The following is a 12,659-nucleotide window of genomic DNA, read 5'->3' on the forward strand; positions in this document are numbered from 1 at the left end:
CCGCGCTACTTTTGTATTTTTCCCTTACGAGGGAACTCACGTATAATCATCAGAAGGAAGTTTCTAAAAAAAATTACACATATACACACAGCTTCTTTTTTTGCCCTCCACAGTTGTATTTGGTGACCTAGATTACAATGAAAATATTTAGATATAACATCGACGTACGAGATAGTTCTCAAATAGATTACTCAAGTGCCTATATGCAAGATACATATAATATTGTCTAATTAGATGACACAATATAGCACGATTTCGTAATACTCGATTCATTCGCTAACAAACAACATTTAATATACGCTTTATTTTACTTATTTCTCTTTTTTCTTGCACTGTTATTATTTTATACACGTAGAATACCATACAACGACACATTGACAATATATATATTTTTTTTATTTATATAATTTATATATTCGCTTTGTATGTCTCGTAATGTTACAGAATAGAATAATCGCTATGTCGCGTAATATCGAGTGTCGCGAAATCTGTTCGTGATCGGTGCGCAATGTCTGAGCCCTTTTCGTTCTTCGATCATCGATGGGTCTCGTTTATTGTGAAAATAAACCGCGTCGAGAGCGTTGGCAAAAATATTAAGAAGAAATTAAAAAGTCTGCATCAATAAGGAGGAAAGTAACTGACTCGATATCTTGTATATTATATTTCTCACAAGGTCCTCTGTCAAATTGACATGTTGACTGTCGCACAGGGCGCAGCCACGAGGTTCTCCCACGATCGTTCGGGCGAAGCCGAACCACTGAATCGAATCAGACACGACGCGGGCTCAAACTAAAATCGCCACACGATCGATTGAGCTTCACGCAACAAAAGGAGAAAAAGAAAAAAAGGAGCGAAACATTCGTCCGATTAAAACTAGACTCAGGAATATTCGATTATCTGTGAGAAACGATGTCACGGTGAAACGCGGCGACGAGCGAATCTTGGGAACTTCGAATTTGACGCGTCCTCGCGCGTCCTGGATCGTCCTGGATCTCTCCGTGATGGAATTCCTCCTCTTTCGCGCGGCTACGATGGAGAACGATGGCGATGATGATCCTGCGAGGTACTTCCAGCAACGTTAGGTGACTTAATCTCGCGTCTAACACGGTACTCTCTTGCATCGTAATCTCTCTATTGGTCGACCTAATACGCGTGGTTGGCGACGAAGAGCGCCGCGTCTCCCGCGGCGCCGGCGACGCCGCCCGCGTACTTGCCAAGCGCCGATTCGCTGTTAGCCTGAGGAAACAGAAGGCACGTGTTTTATTTGCGATATTAGTCTTCGGAGAAAGAGCTTTTTGCACCACACAGAAAATAAAGGAGAGAAAAAGCGTACAGAGAAATCTTCAAGAGAATTCTGCTAATGTCTTACCTCTTTAAGAGGAACTTAGCAGGATAACGTTAATTGACGTATTAATGACGTATTTTTTACTATAAAGATGTCACCGATGCGTCATTAAAACGTTATTTAACGTCATCATGTTTGCTGGACTTATTATGAGAAATATCTTTAAATTTGATGATTTTAACTTTAACTTTATTGATCGAACCGTGAAACAGTCGAGCTTTATTAAATTTAATTAATTCAATCGTTTCGTTACTTTCATTAAGGGGAGAGACATTAACGACTCGTGGATCATTCAAATGACATATTTTCATCGCAAGACAAACTTAAGTTTTCAAAATTATCCATACAGCGGATGAATTGATAGTGGGAGTCGATCCACGAGGAACCAACGTCTCTCTTCAACATTGATCCGTTGTACTTACTGCCACGGGAGAAACGGACTGCGTGGAAAGGCAAGATATATTTTTGTTTTTGGTTTTAGTAGGCGTGAGATTTGACGTAGAGAGAGGCGCCAGCGGCTTTGCTAGAAATACTGCCGGCGACGTATTTGCCTTGACAGGCTGCGGCGTTTGCCTAAACAAGCACACATTACATAGACATGCAAAGAAATGCGCGCGACGCTCTAAGCGACCGCAGCTGCGGGAAAAAGGGAGAAAAGAAACAGTAACGAGATTTCTTTCCCATCGAGAAAAATCACTTGCTAGCGCACGGAAGCACAGCGGAAGGGCAAAAGTGCAAAGGTAACGCGGAACGTAAATGTTAAAACGGGAAGTCGCTTTGAAGAGTAAAACGGAGATCAAAGACGGAGCTGGCTAGTGACAGCTACTATCTATAGACGCAGAAGTGAGAAAAGAGTAAAACATGATTCAAACGTCAACGGTTACTAATAGCCACGGACTGGAAACTGCGCATGCAATCTAATTACTCGTCAACTCTCAATTACCGCGCGGGAATAGATTATAAAAACCGCGGGAGCGTGTTTTACGAAATATCAAAGAAAAAAAGAGATGAGAAAAAGAAGCGGCTGTTACTTCACGGAATATTCAAGAATAGATTTAGCAGTCCATCTTTAGCTGTCGTTATTTGTTCGATCGTTACGAAGACAGATATTAATAAAACTAGATTGATATCGCTTCCCATTCTATTAATAAAAATTCATAAAATTAATAAATTATCGTGCGACAGTATCGATTCGCTGTCTGCATTCGATCTCGAGTCGATAGCCACGTTACGCGGATTATCGACAAATTGATACTTTGATCATTTTTCATTTAACTCGATACAATTTTAATAATCAAAAAGTGCCCATTTCGCTCCTTTTTCAAAAACTTTGAATATTCTAATTAACAATACATCAATTTGAAACTTATATGTCGAGTGTGAGATTAAGAATATAAAGTCTCGATACTATTCTCGTAGTCGTTTGGGAGATAAACGGCTCAAAAGCTTGCTTTTTCAATCGTACGGCTGTTTGTTGAGACTGAAATCTTTCGTTTATCTCCCAGACGATTACGAGAATAATATTGAGATTTTATATTCTTAATCTACTCGTCCCAAGCTTCAAGTCGATGTATCATTTATTGGAATATTCAAAGTTTTACAAAATCTCAGGGAAGAGGAGCAAAACTTGACCGCAATTGCCAATTTGATAATTGAGAGTTAATGGTGAAGAGTTACTAACAACAACAAGAGTGACTAATCTAACGTGTTGTTAAACAATAATTCAAAAGAAGAGCATCGTCTCAGGAGGAGACGCGCGTTTGTGCTTACCTTGGCCCTCTTGATCAGTTCGTCCTGACCTGCGGCGATCTGGTCGGCTTTTCCGGCCCAAGCGCGAAGTACGGAAGCCTGAAGGGCGCGTCCGTAGCTGAAGGTGAGCGCCCAGGGTTTCTTCGCCGGGTGCTTGTTGATGGCATCCAGGTTGACCGACGCCTCCTCCTCAGACTGGCCGCCGCTGAGGAAGGTGATGCCAGGCACCGCCGGTGGCACGGTACGCATCAGCGCGGTGACTGTCGCCGCTGCGATCTCCTGCGGAGTCGCCCTCGTCGGACAGCTCTGGCCTGGCGTCACCATGTTGGGCTTCAGCAGCGTGCCCTCGAGGTACACGTGGTGGTCTGAGAGCGCCTGAAAGGACGGATTAAAACGTCTAGATTTATCTCAATCTTCCTTTTACGTTCAAAAAACATCCCACTTTTCTCAGACGTTTCTTAGATTCTTGGATGTCCTTGAGACATCTTTTACAAATTTTTGTTGCTTGAGTAGATTTAACAACGTAAGATAAGTGCGACTTATATGTGTGCGTGTGCACATACGTAAATGTTAGGTTGATGCAAAAGATTTATTCTTTTTCATCAGGAAGTTAAAGTATTAAGACTGATCAACCCTCTGAAATTGGGTAATTTGATTTTCCATCTTATTTGGCGAACACAACGAACCTTCTGCACCAATCTAATACCACTTCATGTTTGGTTCTCATTGGCCTTATCATAATTATGTTTATAATCTAATACGTCTTATTTCAAAAAGAATGTTCGTCTTATCTAAGAGAAGCGGCTTTATCTTCCTTGTGGAAAGTTCTTACGATTTAACTCGTGGCAGCTGTTTGCCTCATGACTCACGATTATAGCTGTAATCGCATTACGGAACATTTAACAGAGACGACCTTCCTCGCCCTTGCGAAAATTCAATTAAGTCAATTAGTCTCGGCGAGAATGCGAGTAAATTGACCAGTACCTTGTAAACGGCCGCCAGGACCTCCTCCGTCACCTGCTGGCAACGGGCGAGATCGTGGTCACCGTCGGGCAGGATCTCAGGCTCTACAATCGGCACGATCCTGGCGCTCTGGCAGATGGAGGCGTAGCGCGCCAGCACATTGGCGTTCTCTAGGATCGCGAGCTTGCTCGGCGTGTCCTTGGTGATCTTCAGCACGCATCGCCATTTGGCGAAGTGGCAGCCGTCCTTCTTGTACTGGATGCAGCGCGCCTGCAGGTCGTCGAGGCCCTGAGTTGTGCATTCGTTGTTCGTGCCGAAAAGCGGTACGACGCCCTTGTCGACCTTGATGCCGGGGATGATGTTGCGCTGCTTCAGAAGCTCGACGAACGGCGTGCCGTCTTCGGCCTTCTGGTAGAGAGTCTCGTGAAAGAGGATGACTCCGGAGATGTGTTGCCCGATGACGTCCTGAGGGTGAGAAGCAAAGCCGAACGTGTATTTACGAGCGACTACGCGACGCGTCTTCGTCGTTCGAACGAGATCGTGCGATCGATGAATCCCAGGAAGAAATCGCCAAAGGTGAGAACTTTAAGTGAGATGCTACTTTAACCCTTTCAAGACAGGGAGATAATTATAGGGAAGTAATTATAGGATACGTATAGATAATTATAGGATACGTATTCTATGGGTTTTCGGGATCGTTGAATCCGAATCTGAACTTAGATTTTAAAAATTAGAGAGTATGAAGTTCCATGGAATTCAGTCATATTTACATAATTTGGCATTTTAAAAATCGCCATATTTGATCCGCGATTATGAATTTTACTTCAAATTTTTTACTTCAAATTTGGAAAGAGCACCCCAAAAAATCCCTACATACCAATTTTTGTGAATATCCGATCGATAGTTTCTGAAAAACATGCACGAAGGCCGTACACGGAAAAAAAAGTTTGGTTGAATTAACCAAATATCTGGTTGAATATGAACGATCCAGAAATTCCGATTGAAGTAACCCGAATTCTGTTTAAGTTAACAAGATTTTTGGTTGACTTAAACAGAATTCGGGTTACTTCAATCAGAATTTCTGGATCGTTCATATTCGACCAGATATTTTGTTAATTCAACCAAACTTTTTTTTCCATGTAGAGCATCAAAAGATGTCTCCCGTCCTGAAAGGGTTAATGACAAGCCGGGAAAAATTTTTAGAAAGAAATCAATGAGTGAAACTCATAATAAAGAGACAATTTATCGTTACGAATAAGGTTGGTAGTTGCAAAATATTGATATGTGCAGTTAAACATGTAATATCTTTGCGAATTCTCCGGCAATTCTTGTAGTACGACTGTACCTTCGCTGTGGTGAAAAGCAGCTGTCTGTAGATCCTGCGGTTGTCCTCATTGTTCTCGACGTTGATGTCCTGAAAACGCTTGCCTATCGTCGCGGTCGACTCGTCGGCGGCGAGGATGCCCCTGCCCGGTGCCACGATCTGCTGGGCGATCGTGTTCAATTCCTTCTTCAGCTCAGGATCAGCATGAGTGTACTTTTCTGCGACCATTTTCTGCAACGCCAAAATGCCAGTTGAAGCTAATTGAACTCGATCGAACGCGGCCACGATTCGAGTTGGACTCGAAAATCTTCGATTCCATCGCGACCCAAGCAGAACATCCGATGAAAGTGCGTGCATTACGCACCAACGCGTAATCTCGGATTCCTTTTTGAACCCGTTGCTGATGAGTAGAACAGCTTCCAAGTAGAACAGAAACTCACAATGACGTCTAAATGATGTCAAAACGACGAGAAAACGATTAAAGAACTCATTTCTCGATCGCGATTCGGTCATTTTCTTATCATTTTGACATCATCGTGATTTTCTGTTCTACTGAGAAGCTGTTCTACTGAGAAGCTCTTCCTCAACGACGGGTTTCAAAGAGAGATTTGAGATTACGCGTTGATGCGTGACGTGCGCACTCTTATCCGATTGAGGCAGAATCCCCGCGCGACGGCCAATGAAATGGCCGGGGGGGAAGGAGGGGGGAAGGGGGAGAAGGTAATGTCCTTACAGATGAAGCGGAAAGATCGTGCCGTGCGCGTAGAATGAAAGTAACCGCGGTCTCTTAGAGTCGGCACATTCCGAACGCGGCGTGTCCGTAAAATCGTCGCGAGCATCGTTCATCGTGTACGCCTCGCGTCACCTGTTCTTCATCGTTCACCCGGACTGACGGCGCGAAACTCGTCGTGAAAAACTTAGTCACGTACTTTGCATTCAGCCGTTCGTGTTCGTTGATTCTATACAGTCCTTTTGGTGAAATTACATTTATACTCGGGACGTCAGCTCCACACGTCGTCTGACCTCGTTCCCGACGTTTCGAGATGCAGTTTTCATTTGCGGCTTTTAAGAATACTGGAAACGTAGTTTCGCAAGCGAGACGTAATTTTGTTGATGCATCCGCGAACGGACTTAACAGGATGTTCATCGTCTCGTTCGGGAAATTGAGTAGCCCGGGGAGACGCGACGAAAATTGAAAAGACGACAGCGACAGAAAACGACAATGTCGCAGGGGAGACTTGGAAATAGAGTCAGGTGTGCGTGTACGTGAACATTAAGACGATATTGATCTTCCTTCTGCATACCCATGAGAGGAAGCAATTATAATAAGTCATGAAGCTATGGCGCTATATTCATCGCGTGCGACGAAATGCCTCCGCGGCAACGACCAATTCCTCTGAATCCTCCTCCTCGCGAGGAGTCTCAAGGTTATGTGCGTGTAGCCGACTTAATGGAATTACAGCACTCGTCGGTCATAAAGCAATACGATCGATTCTGCGAGCCGTGTGTTTACGACGCGTCGTGCGATTCAACACACTAACTGGCTGCTATTACCGCTCGTATCATAGAACGCGCGAGACATCTTATCGCGCGAAGTTTCTCTCGACGCTGCTATTTATCCAACTTGCACTTGTTGATAACTCACGTTATCGATAATTCGCTCGACAAACGCCCCTTTGGCGCCGGAATTTGCCGCTCGTACGATAAACCGTGAATTCGCTGTTTCACGTCAGAAATTAGATTTCTACAACTTCGCAACTGCGAGAGAGAGAGAGATGAGCATTACATCCGAAGTGTTCCAAGTATATTACAACGGTGAGAACGTTCTCGAATCATCTCCTACCGGGATGTCAGGTAATCCTCGACTTTTCCGCAACTTCTGTCTCATTTTTGACGTTACAACCGGCTCAATCGCTCTTATAGAAGAACTAGGAGACATTAATATCAATATGATATTAATATTTGACATCAATGAATGTAGATCTCGACGCTTCAGGCACAAGAGAGCTCGTCTCTCACCGATTGTTACGTACATAAACAGAGAGATCTTTTCTCTGACTTTTCCTGTCGCAGTTACGGATTCACACTTTGACTTCTTTCGACAAAGTTGCTGGAGGTACAACAGTTTCAAATTCAAACGAGGAGATCGGTCTCTTACCTCTCTGGAGGGCTCAGCAGGATGATCGTTCAGCGTGAGCTCCGCCGTGGCGTCTCACCGAGCGTAAACAAGAGTGCGCAACATCCCGACGCCGTTAGCTGCGTGTGCACGTACGCGCACGACGCAGAACGGCGATAAGAACGATCGTGCTCTACCGGTAATAATAACAACGACATAACAATAAACGCGCAACGTCGCGAACAGCGATCGCGAGGGTGACAACGCGATCGGACTACGGCGCGATCGCGCCAACGTAGCTGTCGAACGTAGCTCTCGTCGTTCGCCGGATGCCGGGGTGCCCTTCTTCGCACCCCTGCGCCGAATGTTTTCGCGCGGCGAGACGAGATCGCAAGAGCGACGTGCAGCTGTGCATCATTTAATGATCAATCGAACACCGATACAAGGTAAAAAGAGATACAGGATACTAAAGAGAGAGAGAGAGAGAGGGAGACGATAGAGGGGGAGAGAGAGTGGTGTGTGTGTGAGAGAGAAATAGCTAGAGAAAGCGGGAGAGAGCGACAAGATAAACGCCACGAGACGTGCGGCACGACACGGGGCCTTGTACACGGGGTAGGCCCCGCGCGCTGCGATATGCCACCCCCGTTCGACTACATCTCGCCTGCTCGCGTTCCGGAGTGAACCAACTCGCGCGCGCGTCTCGCACGGCCGCGAGTCGCCGACTGGTTTTATCCGGTCCGTGCTCCACCCCCGGTGCACCCCCGATGCACCCTCGACCACGGTGCAGGGGGTGGTTAGGTGGGTGTACCTGGCTGCAGTGCAGTGTCGTAACTGTAAGACAGGGGAATGAAGGGGGCGGAAGGGGTCGGCAGATCCGAGCGGTAGGGGTGGTGGAAGATGCGTCCTGCATCGTCCTGCCAACGGGGGAGGCAAGAGAGCGAGAGAGAGGGAGACAGATAGATAGAGCAAGGGAGAGAACGAGATGCGATGGGGAGCGAGAGAGAAAGAGAGAGAGAAAGAGAGAGAGAGAGAGAGAGAGAGGGGATAGAGAGCGGGCTAGCCGCAATGCAGCACGCGCAGACGTCCTCGAGGCGCGCTGCGAGGATACCCCTGCTCACCCTGAATTCGTGTGACCTGAGGCAGCGGCGCGGCGACGCGATCCGGTCCGAATCGGCGATCGGCACCGACACCCCGCGATCCTTCCTACGCGAGCGGAATGCGCGCTATTATGGTTGCCTCAGTGCCGATTAAGTCCAACGGTAAGACTGCTAATCCTAGCTTAATTAGGATTCCGGCTTCTACTGCGTCGATCGATTCGATCCGTAAGTTAGCTAACAGCTCGGCGTCCGTCTTTTGTCTTCGACAGTGCTATCATCTGGGAGAAGGCTGAGAAGCAGTCGCCAGTCCAAGATAATTCGGTATTTGTGTTGAGAGAGAGCAGAGGGCCGAGGAAGTACCGAGGTTAGATCGCGAGTATTTATCCCGGTGGAAGTGCGATTGGAATAGATGAATAGATAGATAGGTGGACAGGAGGACTGCTCGCGGGATGTTCGTTCGATTTGCAATCGCGACCGGACGATGCACGCGTCGTGAGCAGGTGAACTCGAAAGTAAACATCTTTTTTCCTCGCTGAGAGTGCAATTAAGATAATGGGGAGCAAGGAAAGTTTCCCTCCAATCCTGCTCGTCTGCAGGAATCGGGAGATTTGCAATGCAGAGTGTGAAGGAAGTTCTTTTCGCGGGAGAACTGACGGGGAGATTAGTATGAGTTTAATTTTTTCAGCTTTCACATTAATCTTCCCAAGTTTCAGGGAAAGAAAATACTACTGCTCTGCATGGAATCTCTCAATATTCTCATCGCGACCAGACATCGTTTGGTCGCGGAGGAATGAACTCGCGAGTAAACAGTAGCGACCAGGAATTTAAATGAATGACGTGAACTAACCATAGAGAGAGAGACAGAGAGAGGGAATGCAGAGAGAGAGAGAGAGAGAGAGAGAGAGAGAGAGAGAGAGAGAGAGAGAGAGAGGTGCAGAGAGAAGCACTTCGTTACGAGTATTTTTAGCAAATCAGTGAAGATTTCCGTCAAATGTTAATAGTTGTAACACAATGTTATTAGTTGTTAGTAATTGTTACACAATTGTTATATCTCGTGTGAGTATAATATCGATAATTATATGTCTCACGGGGAGGGGCGCCGCGTTATAGTGAGTGTCCTAGATTCCAATTCTATCCTAGCGTAATGACACACCGCGCTAGCTTATGCATGTAAGTCAGTTCGGTCGGTGGATATGTCGGAGTAATTTCGACACTTTGTTGAATCTCGTGGTATTATTTATACGCGCGCACGAGAGAAACGTTGTCGCCGTTGCGCTACGTGCACGCTGCGCTGCGCCGGAAGAACTTTCCGGGGTGTAGCAACGTCACGGGCCGGGGCTGAAGATGAAAATTTACGATCACGAAGAAATACGAGGCTGCAGGGAGCGCAGAGTGCATATCCGGTTGCCGCCGGGCCGCTGGTGGCAGAGGAGGGCTGCGGGCGAGGTAAACGGTAAGCTAGAATTACGTGGCTTTAGACCCGATCAAATTGCACGTCCAATTATATGCGCGAGGGCGATTTCCGCGGGCGGTTTCGATCGCGCGATTTTCATCGTCGAGACTGAGGATCGCCTCCGCGTACTTTCGAGTAATCAAGAATTTCTAAGATTTATTACGTGAATTGCTGTCCCAGACAGCACAAGATCTTCAGAGGATCTTCTTAGAAATCCGGGGTTGTTCTTAGAACGTAGAGAGAGAGAGAGGATATCCTGTGAAGATCTGTGCTGTTTGGGGCGCGATTGTGCGACCTGCCGTTTTTCGTCTGTCGCGTCTCGCGACAAATTCACGACATACTTTTGAGGTGAATATCATTTTCATACGGTGCAAACAGAAATACGACGTGTCTCGGCGAGAAAAGAAAAGTAGTTTCAGACATTGTGAATTATATAGTTCCGGGAAAGCCCGGGGCCGTTGTACGAAAATGGAGGTATTTATCTCGGCGAAAGTGCGGTCATAACGAGCGCGGGATAAGGAAGATTGCTCGAATATTTCCTCGGAAAAATTCCGTGAACGCGTGTGAGATATCGTTCCGCGGATCAAATAAAGCGAAACTTCGTTTCCAGCCGCTGGAAACTTCGTATCTCCGGCGGAAAGGAGAAAAAAAGGGAAACAAGAAAGGAGAACTTGTCCACGCTCGAGAACAAAAGCAATTATCAAGATTGTATTATAAAGTTTGCCAGGGTGGGAAAACTCTCGTGCGAGCGCGAGGAATACCTCCTCATAACACGAGGTACACTACGAGAGGTTGTCCGCAACGTCCGCTATGTCCGCGGACACATTGAATTTACCGGATGATGCAATTCGCCCGTGTCTGGATGAAATCACAATCAATTGCAGACTTTCTCTGTCCCCAAACGGAAATAATCGTGAGTTTAGAACCTAGAACACTGGGAAAAGTCCCTCGATTGTCGGGACGAAGGCACGTTCGCTGTTTGACGATCGTTAGGGGAACAGATTGGGCAGTTACTGTCGCAAATCACTTCTCGTCATTTGTTATTTCAACAAACGTACATATTGCCTGAGATAAATGTCACATTTATTCTGTCTGTCTGTTTGGCTTAGGTCAGTTGTATCTCGATTGCAGAAGCTCGGAGCAGCAAATTAAAATCATTTGTTCCTACTAGGGGGTCATTCGCTGTTCCATGAGAGAGCTGAGGAAGAAAGCAGTTGGGTCGACAAAATCAACAAAATCACTCGCCTTTAAAGAAATATTGTATTTATTGCACAAATTACGTGTTAGGACAAGGAGTTGCAACAATAAGTTGCGTTAACATGGTTCATATGACCAAATTGCAATCTTTGAATCAATTTATAACTCTCTCTCTGTCTCCGTTCCTCTCTCTCTCTTATCATAATTTGTTCGGTCGACTAAACGTTTGCTTGAAGGAATTTTGTTCGTTCACAAGCAAAATGTCACTAAATATTAACTACTTTTATTTTTCTCAGTGTATCAAACATTCATTGATATTTTGTTGAATTAACAAAACTTTTTCTCCCTTCCTTCTTCCTTCCTTTTTTCTTGAAGGCTGTTTTAAATGTTTCTCTTGTAGGAAATATAAAAAATTTCCAGACACTATTATATTTTTATTTCCTTATCGCGAAAAATTTTACTATATAAAATAACGGCTATAAAGAAATACATTAGAGAGAGAGAGGGTTTAATTAAAAAGTTAGCTCTGAATTCGAGGACGCGCAATCCATTTTCTGAGGAGAACAGATAATCGAGAGTGCGAAAGATGAAATCGTCGTTTTATCTTCAGCAACAAAAGATCTCAGCGAAAACTACTATTTTTGTTTGCACGACAGTAATAAACTGCTTGAAATAACCGTGGCTTTGGATCCCAACGCGAGGCGATGTTCTTCGTGCTATTTTGCACACAACGGCTTGTAAATACGATATGCAACCGTATATCGCGCATAATCATATTTCATAATCAAGCTGCGGGCCGTAAGGAAGTTAGCACGAGTTATTTGCTTGATTTACGCGATTCAATCTCGATATTTCAATTTCTTATTTTCGAATTTTTTTTTCTCTCTTTCACTTTATTTTTAAAACGCTTATGTGTTCCTCTGCTTGCGCCAATTATGCATAAAAGCTACAGTATTAGTTTTTTCTTTTTTGCTTATGCTTCTAGGATTATGTTTATGTTTTCCGCTGCATGCGTGTCTATAATTAATTTTGCGATTATACTCAGCACTTAATAATTTTAATATTATCAATTTTTTTTCAATTATGCTCAAATTTGTCTTGCGTTTTTCAAAGTCTAGCATTCTTGCTCTACACTATAGAATTATCGTTATTTTAAGAAGCATAGTACCTCCGGGTTTAATAAACTCTACTGTACTCTATTCTCTCTCTTTACCTCTTTCTACCTTTTTCCACGTCACTCTAAAATCGTTCATCACGACTCAACTCCTCAGTTGTTCTCGGCTGCATATCGCGTCCACCGACGCGAAGCGAAAAGTTCTGAATGAAATAATAATCGAGAGAAAGAGGAAGAAAGAGAGAGAGAGAGAGAGGAAGAGAGAGAGAGAGAGAGAGAGAGAGAGAGAGAGAGAGAGAGA

The 12,659-nt window shown here is 44.9% G+C and overlaps 1 protein-coding gene across 3 annotated transcripts in view; it reads right to left on the reverse strand.

Moving 5' to 3' along the window:
• Positions 1–92: 92 nt before the first annotated feature.
• Positions 93–12,659, reverse strand: part of LOC116851099 (fructose-bisphosphate aldolase) — an 18,647-nt gene continuing 6,080 nt past the window's right edge. Inside the window, exons 1-6 of one of the 3 annotated variants that reach the window (XM_032830164.1) lie at positions 7,540–8,209; positions 5,403–5,612; positions 4,079–4,522; positions 3,116–3,469; positions 1,768–1,918; positions 93–1,236 (exon numbers count right to left, since the gene is read on the reverse strand). In XM_032830164.1, the coding sequence (XP_032686055.1) occupies positions 1,823–1,918; positions 3,116–3,469; positions 4,079–4,522; positions 5,403–5,609 (1,101 nt within the window). In that variant the 5' untranslated portion in view covers positions 5,610–5,612; positions 7,540–8,209 and the 3' untranslated portion in view covers positions 93–1,236; positions 1,768–1,822. Of the gene's footprint in view, positions 1,237–1,767; positions 1,919–3,115; positions 3,470–4,078; positions 4,523–5,402; positions 5,613–7,539; positions 8,210–12,659 lie in introns of those variants that run through there. The other 2 variants (XM_032830163.1, XM_032830162.1) reach the window with 2 other exon arrangements.

Source organism: Odontomachus brunneus, unplaced genomic scaffold (assembly GCF_010583005.1).
Source record: "Odontomachus brunneus isolate Ranch 3 - 2012 unplaced genomic scaffold, Obru_v1 Obru_scaffold_165, whole genome shotgun sequence".
NCBI classification, from domain to species: Eukaryota; Metazoa; Arthropoda; class Insecta; order Hymenoptera; family Formicidae; genus Odontomachus; species Odontomachus brunneus.